Consider the following 18,070-nt stretch of genomic DNA (forward strand, 5'->3'; position numbering starts at 1 on the left):
GTCAAACTATTCACATAACAGATTAGAGTTTTTAGTCCAAAGGTCAAAGAGCCCAATTTCTTTTCTGGTAATCTTTGTTAGAGCTATATCTACATGTGAAACCTCAAAATCGAGAGAACAAAAAGTTCTGTGGTTGTTTTATCAGTTAGTAAAAGCTTTTTCCATTCACAGTGTGTGTGTGTGTGTGTGTGTGTGTGTGTGGTGGAGGGGTGTAAAATAAAGGAGCCAGACAGTGTGTGTTTGTGTGTGTCAGAGATACATATCAGAGACGTAGGCGACCAGATTACTGCCTCTCTCTCTCTCTCTCCTCTCATGGATCAGACAGCTGTTCAGCAGCTGTGTGAGCAAGTGTGAGAAAATGTGTGTGTCAAGAGAGAGGAGGGGGTGAGTGTTTGTTATTGTGTGTGTGTGTCAGGGAGTGAAAGATAGAGAAAGCAGTGTTGTAATTTATGCTGCACCTCCGACCCCACGGTTCTTGGCTGCCTCGCGTCTCTGCTGAGGTTTGCTGACGTTGGAGAGAAGGCAGCACATCAGACCTCTGCCTCCACCGGCTCGAGATGGGGAAAGAGGTGGGAGGAAGACAAGGGTGGAGCGAGAGGAAGCAATATGATCAAAATGTCTGTTTTTACGTGTACACTAACCACTGACTGCTGTTAGAGGGAAAGAAATGAGATTCAAAAACTCAAACTCACAGGTGTCAGTGACTGTAACACACAAAACCATCCAAAAAAAAAACAACCCAAGATTGAAAGTTAACTTTTGACTTTGGAAACAGCAGTTGAAGTCTGTGTTGGAGCTTTTCAGTCGTATCACGTGATCTACCTGAAACAAAAAGCTTCATTTTGTCAACAGATTTTTAAGTCTTCATCCACAAACCCGAGCTTTTATCTCTGAGAATAGTTTTTATTTCCATTCCCTGTTCGCTCACTCAACTGGATCATCCCTGCAGTCTGAATGGGATTGAGGCTCAAAGTGCTGGGTAGGGGAAAGCAGTAATGCAACAGCTTAATCAGGCTGAGGGGAACACACACACACACACACATCTCAAGATTTGTTCTCTCCATCCTGTTTTCTCTCTGCAGGCCTCCACCCACACATACTCATGAGCCCTGTTTGTACTGGGTGGACACACAGATATTTAAAAAGTTTGCTCAGATGCGTTGTTCCTTCCATTAATACGTCTTTTAAGACGAATAAACGCTTTTAGATGAACTGTCAAACTGCTGATTTTGACATCAGCAAATCGGTATTGATACTAAGATATGGAGAAAACTCGCTAAAATAAAAACTTCTCCACTCCTGAAACGCAGTGCAGCAGTGTTTCTATTGTCCGAATCTGAACATGGGCTCGGTCAGATTTAAACAAAGGTGAACTCTGACTCATGAATCCACTGTAGCCGAGTGGAGACTGCAGAGAAACACAATACACCAAACATATGTTAATCCACTGCTGAAGATAGTCCCCAACAAAGGCAAACTCCTGTTGAAGTGGCAGAGTATGGACTATCCCCACCCTCATCATTTTAAAGAACATGAAACCTGCACATACAGAGCTGACAGCAGAGACCGGTTTAAATTTGTTTGTTTATTTGGAACCCTTCTCCAAATCACGTCCGTAATTTTTCCATTTCACAAAATATTTACAAAAAAAGATAATTTTATGTTGTTGTTTTTTTTCTCTTTATGTTGACTGTTGTAACAGCTCCTTTTTAGGAGGATGAACCATTGCTTACATCTTGCAGTCCAGTCTCATTCTTTTAGAAAAAGTTCATGAAAAAAATTCCTCCCATCCTTCTTTTTTTTCATACACTCATTTTAAAACTGCATACGTTTTTTTCCCGCCATTGTTCTTCTTTTTGAGTGCTTAAAAAAAAAAACAAAAAAAAAAAAAAACAACTCTTCCTTGCATGCTTTCAGCTGCAAACAGGAAGCCAGGAGCTCGTGTGCTTATTGAGAGGAAGTGACATCTTTGCCCTGCAGGAAGTACAATTACAGCATCATCAGATCCTCCAGATGCTTGATTGGTTTGGTCTGTCCAGTCTTGCCTTTTTCTCTAAAATTAGAGTCTCTCGAGACAAGCGTGACACCTAGGGTTGTACCAAATAACACAAAGTCATTGTAATTACTAAATGGAAACAGTCTTTGTCAGAAGATTTTCTGTCCTGTGAGAAGCCTGGCAGCAGGAAGGGAGTGCTAGGAATAAGGGCCGAATTCCCAGAAACTCGGAGGGCCTGGGTCAATCAGACCTTCAGACGTAGCGCTAGTGTCCCCTCTGTGGGTCAGCATCTGGAGTCCAGGCATAACAAGGCGTCCACAAGTGCATTTGTGGGTGTTCCATGGAAGAGCGTTTTGTGTTCAAGCCGTACGATCCATCCCTGAACTCAGCAAAGAAAGGAAGAAATGCCATGATGATAAAAATCAAGAGACACTAAGGGACCGCTGTCCCTCTTCAAAGGATCTATCAAACAACGTCAGCTGGGCAGAGAAAAATATGATGCTAATAACATAAGGCAACTGACCGCAGTACAACTGGAGGGGCGGTTATATCAGAGAGACGTGAGGCGCTAAGTTGGAAAAAAAGCTCAACACTGCGCGGTATTATCGGTTTTCCCTTTAGCCTCACTGAGAAGCCATGAGGGCATGAGAAGATTTTTCTATTAAAAGTTCATTTTCTATCAATCCATCTCCTGCTCTATAAATAAAAAGACGCACCTCGTCCTCTCTTCTTAGGCCTGTCTTGTTTCTTGTCTGAGTGTAAAATGCTGAGCTGAGCCGTTTATGCATTTTACGTATAATACACTACATGAAACACTGACCGAAAATAAGGAAAGGAAATAAAAACAAAGAGATCAACCCTGCCCCCGAATGTGTGTACATGCTCTAGGTCTGTGTTTGAATATAAACATTTATTTCAATGTGTGTATAGTATAACTGCATTGCGTTTTTTCCAGTTAATAAGTCGGTAAAGGTGTGCTATTCTGGTGCCTGTCTCTATATCCAAGAGTGTGTGTGTGTGTCTACTCTGTTAGCTGGTGACATAGTGCTTTGTAGAGGGCTGCCCATACAGCCCATAGAAATCTGCATGTCTGTGTGTCTGTGAGGCGTCTATCCAGTCCCTCACTGCCAAGCCCTGCATGGACGGACCTCCAGAGGCCAGGCCGGGGGGAGGGGGGTAGTCTTGGGCGCTGACCCACGGGAAGGAGCCCGAGCGTGGGTACGGGGGATGGCTGCGGTGGCCCGACACTGAGGGCACTCCGGAGCAGTAGCAGTTATCCATCGTACACACCAGGATCTTCCGGCCGCCGTACTGAGGCAGCACGGCCTGCTGGGAGGAGTGCGAGGAGCTACTGCCTCCGGGAGCAAAGTGCGAGGAGCTGAACACGGAGCCTGAATGATGGTTAGTCAGCGAGCCGCTTCCGCTTCCTGTCCCGCCGCTCTCGCTGATGTGAGGCGGACCGCAAGGGCCGAGTGGCTGCTGATTGGTTGATTGACCTTCTCCAGAGGCAGAACCTGAGCCCAGGTAGGGCTGCTTGGCTAACGATGAGGAAGAAGAGGAGGAAGAGGAGTCCTTGAAACCTGGAGCGGCAGTTTTTCCGACGCTCCCATTTCCCTCTGGGAAGGCAGTGGAATGTTTCCGTTTCTCTGCTCCAGAGCCGGAGCTCTGACCGCTGGGATACGCAGGAACAGACTGCAGGAAGGTCGAGGGAGGGGTGAGGGGAGCTGAGAGAGAGACAAGGTGTGAAACAAGAGGAGATAAGTGGTAATTAAAATAAAAACACGCTCATGACTGTCCACGCCCTGCATTAAAACCTAAGTGTGTCTGAGATCCTACCTTCCAGCGTTCTCTTCAAGCTCTTCTCTCTTTTTGAGATTTCAGAAAGGAATAGTTTAGAGTTTAGACTTCCGACTTTGTAAGGAGGGAGACTGCTGCCCACACATGCCTGAGACCTGCAGGAAGACAAGCAAAATTCAAGATAAGATGTCTGCGTGGAAACGTCACCTACATATCACAGAACCACAGACAAAAAAGTAAAATGTCCATATTGAGGATGCTGATATGACGACTTTTCTCTCACCTGTCTGTGAGGATTTTAACAGGTTTGGTGTTTTTCATGAAGCTCAGCTCCTCTGCCTTACTGAAGGCCGTGTGGATGGAGCTCAGCAGCTTCTGAGCCTCGTGGCGCTGTTCTCCCAAAGCCAAAACCTGGGCAGCGTTTTCCTGGCAGAACCGGGACTGGGCCCGGTCCAGAGCCTCCAGTGTCCGACCGAGATCCTCCTCCAGGAGCTGGTGCATCCGCTGGTACTGCAGGCGCACCTCCTCTTTCAGCTCACACACCCTGTCCTGTAGGGAAACAAACACGGACACACAAACATAAATCAAAACTGATCTTGCATTATGTAACACCGTGTAGAAATCTGTGTAGTTGAGTTTACGCCCACAGAGCAAGGTGCAAAACCATACCTCCACCACACACTTGTCAGAGTCGAGTTTGCAAAGCTGTTCTTCGATCTCCTGCACTCGCTCCTCCACGCGCTCCTGCTGCCTTAACAGGCTTTGCTGTGAGGTGAGAAACAGACACAGAAAAGAAAGACTGAAACTCCTAAGCTCTGTGAAGCTGTGACCTCAGTTAGCCACTAACGTCCCCTCCCCATGCCTGAGATATTAGGATCCGGGAGCCGGCTAATTTAGTCTCCATCCAACACACAATTCCTGTGGGGGAGGAGGGAGGGAGATGCTGTCATAGCAACCAACAGCTATTTTGTGTTTTTAGTGAGTGAGGACTAATGTGGGGGGTGGGGGGGATGGGGGCAGCGAGCAGAGATAGATAAATGGGCATACAGAGGCCGAAAAAGCTCCAGCAGCTCTCCTCTCTCTCTTATACACCCCCCCCCCCCCCCCCCAACCCCCCCTCCCTCAGTGCAACTCCTCTCCTCTGTCCTACACTTCATTTCTAAAAGATGCAGATGCATTCACAGAGTGGGGGCTTCTCGGTGAGCTAAGGCAATGTTGTGGCAACCGCACTTGTTATTTTTGGGATGATGATGGGACGTGAATAACGGCAGATGCTGTTCGGGCCAAACGGAGATGCCCATCCGGCTCAGCTGGTGGCCAAAATAAGTAAAAACCAAAATAAATAGTCCCTTTGAGATCAACAATCCTTCATGCTCCTCCCTACATTGTGTGAGTCTTGACACAGATGTAATCCTTCATGTTATTGATATTTATTTTTAGATATGAACAATGCTAGCTCAACATTTAATGACACAGAAACACGCTAATTACATGGTACAGAGCAGAACAACGTGCTAACGCCGATATTATCCGGATTTTAATAAACAAGACTAAGAGTTACAGCCATGCTAGCAGCTCTGTGAGCATGCACTTCGACACAGAGATGCTACAAGCTAACCGCTAACACGTCCACAATGACAATGCTAACAAGTTGATGACGCCTTCCACGTTCACCATTTTTAGTGTAATGTGTTCACATGCTAACCTCTGCTAGCACAAATAATCAGCTCCAAAGTAAAGCTCAGGCTGATGGCAATGCCAGTATAGATGGTAAGTCCAAAACACAACTGATAATGATTGATTCATTATCAATTAATCTGACAATTAATTTTTTCTTCAGTTTAAAATGTCAAATAATAATGAAAAAAAGATGCTTCTAATTTCCAGAACCCAACAAGATGTCTGTAAAATACTTTTTAACCAACCAATGGTCCAAAACCCAAATATACTGAATTAACTATTGAAAAAGATAAACAAAAGCAGCAAATCTTCACATTTGAGAAGCTGAAATCAGCAAACGTTTTATATTTTTGTTTAAAACATGCCTGAAACCATTATCGAAACATCTGCAGATAAATTTAAATCTACTGATTGATTAATCAGTAATGATTACTGCATCTAAACCAAACTACCGGACAAAACTAAATTTGATTTCATGGCACAAGATGAAAAATGCAGGGATCACTGTGCTAATGAAATCTATCCTGAGTTTAGCATGAACGTCTGCACCAAAATTTCTCAGCAATCCATCCAACAGATGTGAAGATATTTTCCCAAAAACTAAAAAATGTCAACCTCAAGGTGGTGCTAGAGGAAAGGTCAGGGGATCGCAAAACTCCGTAGGATTCATCCTCAGGGGACCACGAACGTCTGCACAAAATTTCACGCCAATCCGTCTGATAGTTGTTGAGATATTTCAGCTTGGAACGGCTGGAATGAGCAAACCGGCTGCTGCTAGCATGGCTTAAAACACTGAAACTGAGATTAATCCCACAAGTCAACAATCAGTTGTTTCTCACAGACTGAAGGTCTGTTCACATACCACCATCATCATCATCATCATCATCATCGTCATCGTCATCATCATCATCACAATCCAATCATTCCAACCAAACAGCAGCTGATTTTATCATTAGTTCCCAGTGTGGTCAGCTGCTGTAGAGCTTGACAGGAATGCAAACCTGCATACTCCTGGGCCTCAGTGGCACATGGTTGGGAACCACTGTCCTAGATATCTCTCTCTCTCTCTCTCTCTCTCTCTCTCTCTCACTCACACTCACACACACACACACACACACACACACACACACACACACACAGCTTGGTTAGATCCAGGACTGTGACCTGGTTATGCTGATTGATTGAGTTAGGCTCCGAGCAGAAGCCAGGGGAAAAACAGGGTTGAAGGAGCTAAAGATCCCCAGAGGAGTGGGGGTGGAGGGTGGGGGGGGCAACTTAATGTATGGGATACCTTTGGAAGAGGGAGGGTAGGAGGGAGGGAGAAGGGGATATACAGAGGGGAGGGTGCTCTTTAGCTGTCATTTCACCACAATGTCTTTTCCATCAGACCCATCAGAGCAGGAGAGCACGGCCAGGGGGAAGGTCGGCCCACGCCAGGGGTGGCTGCTGGATGGCGTGAGAGAGTGGGGTGAATTTGGTGTGTGCGTGTGTGGGTGTGGTGCGGGGGCAGACGGAAATGAAGAGCTGTAGGGTTGGTGGGTGTGTGGTGTGGAGGGGGTGGGGGGGTCCACTCTACATTCCTTGATCACATTCAACATGAAGGATGCATTCATGGTCACTACCATGAGAACAAGCGCCTGAAACAGGTTTATGGATTGGGTTTGATGTGACTTAAATCTGTGTCACGGCGTAGTAAAAATACACGTTTCCCCCAGGAAATCGTTAAGCAGAAGCGGTGTGCCACCCACATCCTGGCTCATCCTGTCTCGTGATCAAAAGCCAAAAACAACAATGAAGCTAATTGTGAGATGCAGCCCTTCCCATTATATCAGAGAAAACCCACTTCCACAAAACAAAAACAAACAATTCCTCGGAAGCATTCACTCATTTCGGACAGCTGAAATTTGTAAACAGATAACACGGTATGGACATGTCCTGCTGATATTTCTGTCAATATTCAACAACAATAAACATCTTTTGTTTCTGAGGCTGATAACAAAAGATGTCAAAAACAATAATGGTATAAACACAAACACCTTCGATAAGAGCTGCAATGATTAGATGACTGTTAATTGGACAAAACCAGACATTTGAAGACATCACCTTGGGCTGAGGTTACGTTACGTTCGCTTTACGTTCTTAAAGACTTGTGTCCATGTCATGGTGTTACACATCTCTGGCATTTCTCTGCTGCATTCTGTGGTCACTCATAGGCCGGCAATTTATCTCTGATGAGCTAATACTGGCTGATACTTTGACCCTGCTGATTTATCGCTCCAGCCCTAGTTGCCATAACACTGTTTGTCCCACTCAACACATATTGTTCTATATCAAAGTTTAAGGGATCTTTCTCCTCTGTGTTTATGCCAAAAAAAAGGAATACTGGCAGATATTACATCAGTGTTACTACTGATGTCTGCATCAGGGTCACAAATCCAAAATTAATCAGTCTCTACTTATTGTCGCGCCTGATTATAGATAATGCTGTCAACACTGTAGATGTAAAGACTTTGACAATACAGCTTTTAAATTCAGACCAGGTCCCACCCGACGGCCCTTCCAGATGACCGATTAACTATACAAAAGCTGAGTCATAGCATTACCAACAGGAAACGCACCCTTCCATGACACAGTTGACACCTAAACAGGGTGTTGGGTGAACTACATGAGTCAGTCAGCAGTGAAGCCATCATGGTTCTCTCTCTGACTAAACTTCCCAGTCATACAAACCCTCAAAATGGAAAAAAAAAAAAAAAAGTGGGGACAATCCAGCTTCCGCTCAAACCGATGGCAGAAAGCACCAAAACCTCCAGGAAGGGAAAAGGCTAATAAAAAATAAAAAAAAAACACCATGTAGACCGCAGAATCAAGTGACGAATCACTTTAATCCCCCTTCCTCTCGACTCCTCTCCCACCCCCCCTTCGCAACTGGCGATCCCTGAGCTAGGATGCACCTGTGCTGGGGAGATAAGGCCCTCTGAGGGCCCCTCATTGTTCCACCCTCGACTGCATTGTTTGTCATTCCAACAGATGAGAGCGGAGGCTGGAGTGGATCACAACTGAAAAAAGGCGCAAGACAGACTCTAACACAGGCGCTGCAAACACTGGAAATGAAATTGGTTCTTAAATTGGGAAATCCTGCTCTTGATTGAGTGAAGTGATTTAGTAAACATGTAAGTGACTCAGAATAGATCCACTCTAAGTCTCTGATGTGGTGAAGAGTGACATTTAAATATGTCCTTTGTTCTGGTGACGTTTGCTTGATGACTACAAAGTGGATGGAAAATGACCTCACCGGCTGCTGTGATGCTGTTATGAATGCACCAAGCTACGTTTCTGTACCTTAGTCGACACTTATTGATCCCTCATGAATCGACAAATTCTTGAAAACAGGGCTGGAGCTAATGATTATTTCATTATTGATTAATCAACCGATTATGTTCTTGATCAATCCATTAATGGTTTAGACTAAAAAATGGCAGTAAACAGACAAAATGTCCACCACAGTTTCCCGGAGCCTGAGGTGAAGTCTCCAAATGTCCAGTGAAGAGAGCTGTTGGTATTTTTGCTCTTAAAAAAACACCTTATTGATTAATCAACTATCGTTTCAGCTGTACTGACAGATCTCTGACATCCACTGGCTCTATTTCTGTTTCCCTCACAATGTGAGACCACGACCACTACACCCTGAGCAGAAACAAGAAGTGCATGAACAAGTATACGTTTGTTTAAATTCTGTGCACAACATTTAATTCTTCTTACTCGGATGTCGTTGCGTCTCAGCTCCACGTCGGTGACGGCATGGCCGTGGCTGGGGTGGCAGCGGGCGAAGCAGCAGTACTGACACACCGCCGTCTGCTCGGCCTCGCAGTGGTACAGCCTGTATTCGTCATGCTGCGGGCAGGTCCAGGCCTTCACTGCCTCCGCCTCCACCAACAGGTGCCCCAGGGCTGAGCACGGCTGCTGCAGGTGTGTCTGGACGTGGGACTGACAGCACGGGGCGTTGCAGCGCAGGCAGACTTTCACTGCGGGGAGCGGTGGGCCTCGGCGGCACAGGATGCACTGCAGCGCCGGCGTGGTGGCCTTCTCCACACTCAGGGCGTTGTACTTCTCGACTATGTTGGACAGTTTGTGGTTCTTCTCCAGGCTGGGCTTCTGCGTGTAAGCATGATTGCACTCAGGGCAGCGGGCCAGAGAGGAGTCTTTGGCCCAGGCCTCGCTGATGCAGCCCCGGCAGAAGTTGTGCTTGCAGGGCAGCTGGATGGGATCTGAGAACACGTGCAGGCAGATGGGGCAGATGAGCTCCTCCTCAAAACAGTTCCTCCACGTCTCAGCCATGTCAGAGGCCATGATGGTGCAGGCAGGCATACACTAACTGTTTTCCACTTCTTCCAGACCTCTAGGCCTCACAGGAAACCTGACGCTCTCAAAATGAGTCTTGAGAAAAAAGATAAAAACGGAACCCGGTGCCGTCCTGAAAGATCAGACCTTATATTTCAACCCTTGTGACCAAACCAGACGAGTCTCCCTGACAGATGACGAGTATTGCTTATTGCTGCAGCATGAAGGCAAATTCCAGAAAACTGACCAGAGAAGGCTTCAGGCGAGGATGACAACACCTGGGTGATTTCAACACACACAGCAGGAGCTGACGTTATGCAGATTACAGTAAACGGTGCTTTAATTTCCTCTAAATCATACACACTCACACACACTGGGCCTGCCTTTACAGCTTCTCTCTCTGTGTGTGTGTGTGTTTATAGGCCTGCAGGAAGCTAAACGCCTGCCAGCTACAGGTAAACCATGAAATGCAAACAAGGCACAGAGAACTAAACATCCACACAATTACTGAAAATGATAATGAGGTGAATCAATCTCCACATGAAAAGACACTTGATCCTCCTCTGCTGCCTGCTCGGGCCCTTACCTTGAGAGCTTCCTTCACTTCAGCGTCGGATTATGACTGACTGTGGACCGATTCAGACCAACAAACGAAGCATGAAAAGCATGAGAAACGGACTGCTCGAGTCCACACCCTGATTACAATCCACACACACACGCGGAGCTTTTTTTTCTTCTCCTCCTTCTTCTTTAAAAAACCTGAATCTGTTTTTTTTTATTTTTTTTATCGGGACCTCAAGGACGCCTGATTCTCTGAATAACCACAGCGCAGCGCAATGCTTTTGTCCGCTGAATCATAAATAAGTATCCGAGGAGCCTCCACCAGCGATTTAATTATGCACACAAGACGAGAAATACCGTCTCACAGGTTCAGATTAGCAACACAGGCACCTCCAGCCCTTCAGCCTCACATTAAAGGCGACATTTCTGTTTGATGAATAACGCCTGCTATGTGGCACAGCTCGCATATCTGTACACAAGGCCTCGGCTTTTCTATCCCTACCAGTTTTCTGTCGACAACAAAGGCCTTATAATCTCATTAAACAGAAAATCATACCCGGGCCATCATTTCCAGGCTGTTTACTGCATAGTTAATCGTTTTAATAGTCGAGTCCGGCTCCTGCGCACAAAACAAAGGGTTTTAGGATCCGCAGGAATGTTGGCTGCTGTTGCAGAGCCTTTTGGTTACCCCCCCCCCCCGACTCCGACACATCTATCAAATCTCTTCAGTATTATTATTATTATTTTTTTTAAATCAGCTCTGGCCTCTTTTATTTTATTTATTTATTTTTTTACTTTGGTCTCCACCTTATTCACCTATTGTCGCCTCAGCCTTTAGCCAACAACATATTTATCTACTTCCTTATCTCGATTAAATCGTGTAAATTACCTCAGACGTCACCTCACCATTTTCTACCATAGCACAGGTACAGATAAACACTAGACTGGCACCGTTTCCCCACAAGGACGGTCGTTGCTAACACAGCGTACAGTCATTATTTTTTTAAAAAGCAGCCATATTTATGTGTTTAACTGGTACAAAAAAACAAAAATACACCCTGCTAATCTTAAAGGGGACGTCGCTTTTCTGTCCTTGTTAGGGCTAGCTGTCATCAGCCATCTTGTAAATCCTCATTTAAAAAAAAAAAAAAAAGAAGAAAAAAAAAAGAAGAGGGGGAGATATCCGCCGTGGAAAGGCTGTAGGCTGTTTCACCAAAAGCTGTTTCTCGATAGCTGACTTACACAGGAACATCAACGTAAAGTCCCGTCTATATAAAAGAAAAACACGCCTTTTTTCTTTCCTTTTTAAAAAAAAAATATATATATATATCGGTGTTGTAGTAGGTCCAAAGCCCGGTCCTGACGTGGTTGTTTTTTCGTGGCCTGATCCGGTCGGTGCGTCCGGTTCGAGTCGACTCCGTGGTTCATAAAAATCCAACACGGTTGTGAATAATAATTTGTGTTTTCTCTCTTCCTCCCCCCTCCTTTCTTTCTCTGTCTCTATCGGTCAGGCTTTGGAGAGAGGAGGAATGCAGGCGAGCTGGACTGGTCTCCAAACCAGAGTCAAGGAAGCCTGTGCGACACAAGACGTCCGGTTGCAGTTTTCAAAATAAAGTACAGCTGTTTTCAAAATTTAAAAAAAAGCGGTGGATTGGGTGAATAGTAGAGCTAAATACCCGGTGCCCCAACATGCAAGGATGGATTATAAGAAAACGACAAGTATACAGTCTCTGTGTGGTTGCTTTGTCTTTTTGTGTGTCAGTTTTGTACCTTGGTTGTCATTTACTTGTCCTTTTGGTGTTTTTGAGTCTCTTTGTGGTTATTTTGCATCTCTTTTTGTTCATGTTAACTGAGCTCTGTGATTTTTTTTTTCCCCTCTGAGCTTTATTTTGAAGCTTCCACGCAGAGCTTCCTGCATGATTCAGGCTGTCTGCGGCTGACCTGACGCAGCTTCTCGGCAACATCAGCCGCCCCCTCCTCCTCCTCCTCCTCCTCCTCACCTCCCTCCTTCCGGATCAACGCTACGGCCGTCACGTGACCTGTCACACAACTGATGTGTGTCACGTTTTAACCGGGAGGAGCTGAGGGATGAACCGGGGAGGAAGGGCAGGGATTCATACTTAAAGGGCTTAGTGCATCTGTTAATGGCCTGGACGCTCATCGTGTTCCTCTGGGACAACACTGCAAGTGTGCGCGTGTGTGGGTCTGTATGTGTGTGTGTGTGCGTGTGTGTGTGTGTTTAGTGCATGTTGGTGTTGCAGGAAAATATAACTGTAATAATCCTGTGATAGTCCCCCTGACATTAAAGGAGCAGTCCGTAGATATAAGCCTAGACTATATTAAAACTAGTCACTTTATTCACATTATACAAGTATTAAACAAAGGTGGGAGGCCGTCTTACTCTGGGCCCTATATGCAGAAAGGATTACTTTCTCTGTGTAGAAGCAGCATAATTAAATATTAGAAACCTAAAGACACAGTCCATAGATAAACGACACAGGTGACCCGAGTACTGAAACTGAACCCTGGCAACACTCTGACAGACTGATCCTGACAAGGACAGTCGTGTAAAATAATAACTCAGGCTGGGTTATTAAACTTTTCTGATAATGCTGAAAGTTTATTTCCACCACAATAAACTAATTATGTTTCAAAAGTTATTGCTTTGGGACCATTACATCTTAAAATGAACCTGCTGCGGATTCAGACAATGCTTCTTCATGTCTCAGCAGTATAATATAAGACATGACGGCCTCAGAAGCTCTGACACCAGTGCACCCGATTTGCTCTAATGTGCAGTGTGTTACCTCCACTGTGTACACCTACAGTATGAAAACCTCTAACCAATCAGCTGTCAGATCACGTGAGAGCCAGATGTTTCACGTTGTGCCATGAAAACCTTGCAGCTGCGCAGTCGCGTTGACACGTGACGGAAGCCTGAGCGTAGAAACCATGTGAACGCGTTCCATCGGTGATACTTTGTAACACAAAAGTTTCCAAGATTCTTTCAAATTAAAAGTTTTTTTTAAAACACCCACAGGAAGCTCCGCCGAAAGCAGAGCATCAAAAAATTGAGTAAAACTCTTGTTGTTCCTCTCCACGGAAATCTTTAGTAAAAGGCGAAAGATTTATACGATCTGAAGAGAAACAAGAGTGATCTGCCGAACCGTGGTAACGCAGACCGAGCGCACTGGCGATATCACCGTTTTAAGTGCTGGTTCAAATTTGAGAAAATAAATAGGTACACAAAACCATACGCCAAATAAGGTGCAAACATAAAAACAAACACAAATAAACCGGTGATGCAGCGTTATTATATAAAAACCGTACTTTTATTTAGCATGGGTTAGCGCTTCAGGCTTTGGTGCAAAGCATGATGGGACTTGAATTGCGTTTTCACAAAGGTGCCTCCGTCATGTCGTGAGCGTTGATAATCGTTTAAATCCCACATTCAAATGCACTGATGCACTGTCAGCTGTATCATTCCCTCCGCTGTGTTAGTGTCTCCATTTTTAAATAAAGAGCATATTAAGTTTCGGTAATACCCGCCCCCTCACACACACACACACACACACACACTCAAAGCTCAGGCTGCTGAAGACTAAAAAGTGCTGACATTTATATAAATCTCAATTTAAATCTATTTAGGGGATAGCCCCTGAGCTGCATCACCTCGTTTTGAAGGCACATACGTACTAAACAGTAGTACTTTAAGCAAATATAAGCTACAACGGTAAAAATACATTTAAATGATAGAAAATCATGAATGGTATTTTTTTTTATATTCAAGGTTCAATGTTTAAGTCTGTCGTGGACACACACACAAAAAAACGGCTGTGAAATATTTCCCCCCACCCCCACAGTTCAAAGTTTACAGGAAGAAAACATAATGTGTAAGTGACATTACCAACAAACTATAGACAAACCGAAATGGGAAGAAAATTATCCTTATATCAGGAGAGACGTCTGAGATTTAAAGAATAACATGGAAAACCACCATGGGCTCAGCGTTTCAGATTTTCTTTAAACAAATCAGAAAGCCCTGCTTTGCAGCAGGGCGTCAAAAAATTGAGTAAAACTCTTGTTGTTCCTCTCCACGGAAATCTTTAGTAAAAGGCGAAAGATTTATACGATCTGAAGAGAAACAAGAGTGATCTAACTTTGGACGGCAGGGACAGGCTGGCTGCCTCAGCGGGGACAGGTACTTCACTGATGGTGTACTGCTGACGTCTCTGGAAATCAATTAAAACAAATAATCATAACTCGCGTTTTGGACGTAGAAATGCTGATGATTGCAAAGTGCGAAATGCGAGACTGTAGACTCTTGTAGGTCTGTCCCTCTCATGTCCAGCAATACCGGACCTCTGTCGGGGTTTCCCATCTCCCAGCATGCACTGTAAGCATGCATGTGTAAGACTCAGTGAGTTGGCTGGGCTTGGGAGAGTGTGGGGGACGTCCCACCTCCCAGGTTTTGTGAATGCATTGTGAAAACAACACAGCAATGTATAGATATTAGGAAATGTGCTTTGGAATTTGTACTTTTGAATACTTAAGTATGTTTAAAAGAAAGTACTCTAGCACTGTAACTCAACTTTCATGCGTAGTTGAGTAATACGACAAGGACTATCTATACTTTGTGTTGGGGTTGAATATTTTGTTCACCACGAAACTGAAACGGGAGGAAAATTATTATTAGATCAGGAGAGACATCTGAGATTTAGGGAATAACATGGAAAACCATCAGGGTCTCAGCGCTTCAGATTTTCTTTAAACAAGTTTGAAAGCCCCGCTTTGCAGCAGGACGTCAAAAAATTGAGTAAAACTCTTGTTGTTCCTCTCCACGGAAATCTTTAGTAAAAGGCGAAAGATTTATACGATCTGAAGAGAAACAAGAGTGATCTAACTTTGGACGGCAGGGACAGGCTGGCTGCCTCAGCGGGGACAGGTACTTCACTGATGGTGTACTGCTGACGTCTCTGGAAATCAATTAAAACAATCATAACTCGCGTTTTGGACGTAAAAAATGCTGATGATTGCAAAGTGCGAAATGCGAGACTGTAGACTCTTGTAGGTCTGTCCCTCTCATGTCCAGCAATACCGGACCTCTGTCGGGGTTTCCCATCTCCCAGCATGCACTGTAAGCATGCATGTGTAAGACTCAGTGAGTTGGCTGGGTTTGGGAGAGTGTGGGGGACGTCCCACCTCCCAGGTTTTGTGAATGCATTGTGAAAACAATACAGCAATGTATAGATATTGGGAAATGTGCTTTGGAATTTGTACTTTTGAATACTTAAGTATGTTTAAAAGAAAGCACTCTAGCACTGTAACTCAACTTTCATGCGTAGTTGAGTAATACGACAAGGACTATCTATATTACCTGTATATCTGTACATACACTTAGATACATAATGCATCTGTATAGTATGTTCATAATACTTATTTAACTGTACATACTGTTAAAAAACACTCATCTGTATATCATGTTTATATATATTCATATATGTATATATCTAATGCGAATACTGTATATATTGCACTTTTTTTTTGCCATATCCTGCACTTGCTGCTTTTGCACTTCTGGTTAGATGCTAACTGCATTTCGTTACCCTGTCCCTGTACATGTGTAATGACAATAAAGTTGAATCTAATCTAATCTAATCTATACTTTGTGTTGGGGTTGAATATGTTGTTCACAAAACTGAAACGGGAGGAAGGTTATTATTAGATCAGGAGAGACATCTGAGATATAGGGAATAACATGGAAAACCATCATGGTCTCAGCGCTTCATCTTTTCTTTCAACAAACAAGAAAGCCCCGCTTTGCAGCAGGGCGTCAAAAAATTGAGTAAAACTCTTGTTGTTCCTCTCCACGGAAATCTTTAGTAAAAGGCGAAAGATTTATACGATCTGAAGAGAAACAAGAGTGAACTAACTTCGGACGGCAGGGACAGGCTGGCTGCCTCAGCGGGGACAGGTACTTCACTGATGGTGTACTGCTGACGTCTCTGAGAAACAAATAATAAAACAAATAATTATAACTCGCGTTTTGGACGCAGAAATGAATGCAAAGTTTGCACTGGTTTACTGTGACACTTTAAAACTGTGCTTATGGTATATCTCTATAATACCGTTTATTCTGTTTCACGTTGTGACGCAAGGCATGATGGGACTGAAAGGCGTCATTTTTAAGGGTCACGACAACAACGACCCCTTGCGGTAAAAGCCTCTGTAAACGAACCACACACAAACTGCTGGGAGGACGTGTCTACTCAAATTTAGACACGTCGTAGCTAAGATAAATCAGCAGGTGGCGCTGTTTGTTACAATAACTCTAAGGGAAATCTCACCAAGCTACTTCATCCAAATTTCTCACGCTCAGAGCTCACAATCAGATTGTTTTGATTTGACATATTTCAGCAATAATCGACTTCATGATCATTTAAAAAAAGAAAAATCAGTACATGGAGAGAACAATAACAATGAAATGCTCTTTTCTTGGGTTATCAAAAGTGTGTATGTGTACACATTTATATTTATATGTAACTTTAGCATTTATATCATATCCCCTTTCCTTGTCAGATATCACTGTTATTTATTCATATTTAGCTTTGTTTAGATTTTTTTTTTTTTTAAAGAAGGTTTGACTATCCTCAAAACCTGGTAAGTACACAATCTAAAACCAGTCTCACTTTTGAAGTAGATAACTTGTGAAACATGGTGTGGCATTTTGAAAAAAAAAAAAAAAAATTTACTTGAACATATAGTTATATTTTCTTAACAATGACATGTTTTGTTTTTGGTTTTCTCATTTGGTGAAGACAACGGAAGTGGTTTAAATGGTTCATGGAAAAGATGGGATCTATTAAGGCTCTGACCATCTCTATCATGGCTAAAAATAATGCTGATACACAACCTTTAAATTTAATGAGTTCCCTATTAAATACAGACAGTTCTTAATGATGCAGCTTTATTTAAAAAATGAAATAAAATTTTAAAAAAATTAAACAGTTTATGTGTTTTATCTGTGAACCTTGAACCCTTTTAGTGTACATTAAGATTTAGGAAAACTATCAGTGAGTATGGAAAAGTTTATCATGCAGCATTAGATAACTTGGTGCCAACTGCATGACAACCTATGAGACTCCATTCACTGTTCAGTAAGATCATATTACGCTGCTCTGCCATGAGAAAATCCTGTGCTGCTTCCTTCTGCTTTGCTGAACTTTGTTTTTTGCTGCGTGGCTACATCTTTAAGGCTACATCAGTATGACACACTGTTTTTGAAAGAGGTATGAGTGTCATACCTTGTGAAGAAGAACAGATTAGAATCTAAGATCAATAATGGACTTGATTGTAGATTATATTTTTTTTCACATTCTCTGCCCATGAGTTCAACCCAGCCCTTTCTTTGCTTGTGAATCATGATACACAGCACTGACGAGTATGATTTCCTTCATGAGATTGTTCGATTAAAATGCTTACAAACTTAAAACTGTACTGTGTTTTCCAGTTTTGATACTCTAACATGTATTTCCTACTCAAGGAAATCTCTCACAGCCCCTTAGATTCATTGAGTGCCTCTTTGTGGTGGAGTTTTTGATGTAGAATACAGTATTTCATTTAATCTGTTCAACACAAACAGGATATGTTTTGTGCATCATTCAATCCCTCATTTTTAATGGACTTATATTTTAT

General features: G+C 43.5%; 1 protein-coding gene and 4 non-coding genes across 6 annotated transcripts; all 5 read right to left on the minus strand.

The window, feature by feature from the left end:
• Window positions 1-1,570: 1,570 nt before the first annotated feature.
• On the minus strand, window positions 1,571-11,943 carry trim8b (tripartite motif containing 8b). 2 transcript variants are annotated; one of them, XM_041066853.1, is made up of 6 exons: window positions 10,401-11,943; window positions 9,236-10,092; window positions 4,463-4,558; window positions 4,077-4,342; window positions 3,833-3,948; window positions 1,571-3,720 (listed from the first exon to the last, which is right to left on the minus strand). In XM_041066853.1, exons 2-6 carry the CDS (start codon window positions 9,839-9,841, stop codon window positions 3,026-3,028), a joined length of 1,779 nt encoding a protein of 592 aa, XP_040922787.1. In that variant the 5' UTR covers window positions 9,842-10,092; window positions 10,401-11,943; the 3' UTR covers window positions 1,571-3,025. The 2 variants fall into 2 exon arrangements, with proteins under 2 accessions (XP_040922787.1, XP_040922786.1); XM_041066852.1 differs by having other exon boundaries at window positions 9,236-11,943.
• A 1,474-nt stretch (window positions 11,944-13,417) lies between these two features.
• Window positions 13,418-13,532, minus strand: LOC121175808. The gene has a single exon (XR_005892793.1). It is a non-coding gene; the product is annotated as a U5 spliceosomal RNA (small nuclear RNA).
• An 881-nt stretch (window positions 13,533-14,413) lies between these two features.
• Window positions 14,414-14,529, minus strand: LOC121175810. The gene has a single exon (XR_005892794.1). It is a non-coding gene; the product is annotated as a U5 spliceosomal RNA (small nuclear RNA).
• A 628-nt stretch (window positions 14,530-15,157) lies between these two features.
• On the minus strand, window positions 15,158-15,273 carry LOC121175806. Its single transcript, XR_005892791.1, has one exon. It is a non-coding gene; the product is annotated as a U5 spliceosomal RNA (small nuclear RNA).
• A 913-nt stretch (window positions 15,274-16,186) lies between these two features.
• On the minus strand, window positions 16,187-16,302 carry LOC121175811. The gene has a single exon (XR_005892795.1). It is a non-coding gene; the product is annotated as a U5 spliceosomal RNA (small nuclear RNA).
• Window positions 16,303-18,070: the final 1,768 nt, after the last annotated feature.

This window comes from Toxotes jaculatrix, chromosome 21 (genome assembly GCF_017976425.1).
Source record: "Toxotes jaculatrix isolate fToxJac2 chromosome 21, fToxJac2.pri, whole genome shotgun sequence".
In the NCBI taxonomy this organism is placed as follows: Eukaryota; Metazoa; Chordata; class Actinopteri; family Toxotidae; genus Toxotes; species Toxotes jaculatrix.